This window comes from Elephantulus edwardii, unplaced genomic scaffold (genome assembly GCF_000299155.1).
Source record: "Elephantulus edwardii isolate Elephantulus edwardi_28Jun2011 unplaced genomic scaffold, EleEdw1.0 scaffold00140, whole genome shotgun sequence".
In the NCBI taxonomy this organism is placed as follows: Eukaryota; Metazoa; Chordata; class Mammalia; order Macroscelidea; family Macroscelididae; genus Elephantulus; species Elephantulus edwardii.
Genome location: NW_006399890.1, coordinates 7,089,561 through 7,092,430, shown reverse-complemented (window position 1 = coordinate 7,092,430; position 2,870 = coordinate 7,089,561). Strand labels below are relative to the sequence as shown.

The following is a 2,870-nucleotide window of genomic DNA, read 5'->3' as shown; positions in this document are numbered from 1 at the left end:
TAGAATATTTTAGAATTTTGAGAATTGTAACTTCTATACACTCAATAATGGAATTTGACCTACATCATCTTTTCAGATTTCATATGAAAAAAGTCTGGGAGAAAAACCATTATTTTAGAGACTTTAGAGGTTAAATATACTATGACCCAACATGTAGATAAAACCCTCTGAAACTTATACAAAGCTAGCTGTTTCCATCTGACTCTCCCTCCCCTACTTTTTTCCAGATTTTTTTTTCCCTGTGTGTAATTTAATGCAATATAGTTCCATTGATTGTTTATGAGAAATCCATTTGGCTTCTTAGGAGAGGCTCTGTTGTGCTTAAATCACTTGAGATATCTCACAATAAGATTTGATCTTAAATATGATACCAGGATCCATCTGTCATCAGCAATGGTGCCATGGCATCTTCTAAATCCCACCTGAACTTCTGACAATTCTATATCTATGTACTGTTCGAGCCATTTTTGAATGATCTTCAGCAGTATGTTGCTTGCATGTGATATCAATGATATTGTTCCATAATTTCCACATTCAGTTGGATCAGCCTTCTTGGGAATAAGAAAAAATATGGACCTTTTCTGTTGGCTAGAAAGCCATCGTCCAAATTTCCTGGCATAAACTGGTGAGTGCATTCAAAATGGCATCTGGTGATTGAAACAAGTTAATTGGTATCCAATCGATTCCTGGGGCCTTATTTTTTTTCCAATGCCTTCAATGCAGCCTCCAGTTACTCTTTCATTATCACTGGCTCCCGTTCATCTAGTACTTCTGAAATGTTTCAGTGTCAATTCTTTTTGGTACAGTGACCCTGTGTATTCTCTTGATCTTCTGGTGTGTTCTGGGTCATTTAATATATTGCCCTTTGCATTGTTTTTTCAGATTTTTCAACTTGAGAAATGTTGGAATTGGGAACAGAGTGCGTCAGGAATGTATTTTATCTCCATACCTGTTCAATCTATATGCTGAGCAAATTATCCTAGAAGCTGGACTCTATGAAGAGGAATATGGCATTGGAATTGGAGGGAGACTCATCAATAAGCTGCATTATGCAGATGACACAACCTTACTTGCTGAAAATGAGGAGGATTTGAAGCACTTGTTGCAGAAGATCAAGGAATGCAGCCTTCAGCTTGTATTGTGTTTCAATTTTAAGAAAACAAAGATTCTTACCACTGGATCAATAGGCAGTGTCATGATGGATAGAGAGGAGACTGAAACTGTCAACACCTTCATCTTGCTCAGATCCACAAGTAACACCCTCGGTACCAGCACTCAGGAAAAAAGGAGACACATTGCAATGGGAAAATCTGCACTTAGGGACTTTTCCAAATTATTGGAGTAGTAGTAACGCCAGTTTGAGGATTCAGGCCATCATCTTTCCAAGACCTGGACAATGAATAATGATGACAGAAAAAGAACTGATGCCACTGAGCTGTGGTGTTGGAGAAAAGCATTGAGCATCTAATGGATGGCCAAGAAAATGGATATGTCTTGGAGAAGGTGTAGCTGGAGTGCTCTTTGGAGGCAAGAATGATGAGACTTCACCTCACATACTTTGGACATATTGCTTGGAGGTGCAAGTCCTTGGAGAGGAACATGATATTGGGAAGGGGGAAGGGTCAGCGAAGGAGAGGAAGACCTTCAACCAGGTGGATTGACAATTGACTGGGCAATGGGCTCTTGTGTGTTAGGAGGTGCGAGGATGGTCCAGGACAGGACTAGGTTCAGATCTTTTGTTCATACAGTCACATTCGACTCAATGACATCTAACAATCAAGAATGATAGATACAGAGGGTACCCTCTGAAACTCAGTTCTACTCTGACACATGAGTTGGAATTGACTCCAAGACAATGGGTTTAAAACTTTTCAAACTGTGAAAATACTTAAAGAGTTAAATGTGGGGTTTTGGGGGGAAAAAAAAAAAGTTAACAGCACCATCAAAATGCTTTGGAGAAAACAGAAGGTTGATTCTAACTAGGGGAATCCTTACCTCTGTTTAAATCAGCAGTACAAAGAGGTCTCAAAACCAAGCCTTCTCCAGGATGTGTGGGAGAGATGGCTGGAGAAAATGTAGCTGTATTCTGGCTCCAGTCCACTTCTTTGAGGAGAGCTGGGTCAAACAGAGGAGTTTCATCAGGTTTCATTTTTGCTATAGTTCTGGGGGGGGGGAAAAAGGTTAAGATGTTTTCTTTAGTAGAAGAAAACATTATGATTGCCAACAAAGTTTCTTGATATAAATGAATGCAGCCAGATTTTTTTAAAAAGTACATCTTTTAAGACAAGATGTTAAGTGTTAGCTTAAGAGTCAGTTTTCAAGTATGTCTCTTAAAATACATTGCCCTGTGGGTTGCTACTTGTTGGTTGAGGCCAGTGGTGATTTCAGCCTTCAGTTCTTAACACTACTGCCCATTTGTGGAGCCGCCACCTATCTTTCATTTGAGGTTTGTGTGTTGATGTGATGCTCAACAGGTTTCAGTTGGGCTTCTACACTTACGACAGAGTAGGGGGGAAAAGGCCTGCTGAAGAACTGACTGCCAAAAGCTGACCAACAAAAATGCTATGAATTGCAAAAGTCCAATTCCTTAGAAAGGTGGAGTCAGCCAGAGAGAAAATCAACAAGATGGTTTGACACAGTGACTGCAGCAATCGGCTCAAGTGTGTCAGAGATGACAAGGATGACACGGGATAGGACTCTATAATGACGTAACTCCATACAACAGGGAGCTCTGATGGCTGAGTGGGTAAGGACTTGTCCACCAGCTGTTCCTCAGTAGAAAGATGGGCAATCTCTTCTCGTGCAATTTAAAGTCTCTGAAAACCCACTGGAGAGTCGGCAAGAAGTCAGTTCCAATTCAACAGCATATA

The 2,870-nt window shown here is 40.3% G+C and overlaps 1 protein-coding gene across 1 annotated transcript in view; it reads right to left on the bottom strand.

Annotated features, from left to right (window-relative positions):
- GNPNAT1 (glucosamine-phosphate N-acetyltransferase 1) overlaps nt 1–2,149 on the bottom strand; it is a 10,137-nt gene extending 7,988 nt beyond the window's left edge. Inside the window, exon 1 of the mRNA XM_006894371.1 lies at nt 1,996–2,149. Coding sequence (XP_006894433.1) covers nt 1,996–2,149 — 154 coding nt within the window. The remainder of the gene's footprint in view (nt 1–1,995) is intronic.
- Between the last annotated feature and the right edge of the window lie 721 nt (nt 2,150–2,870).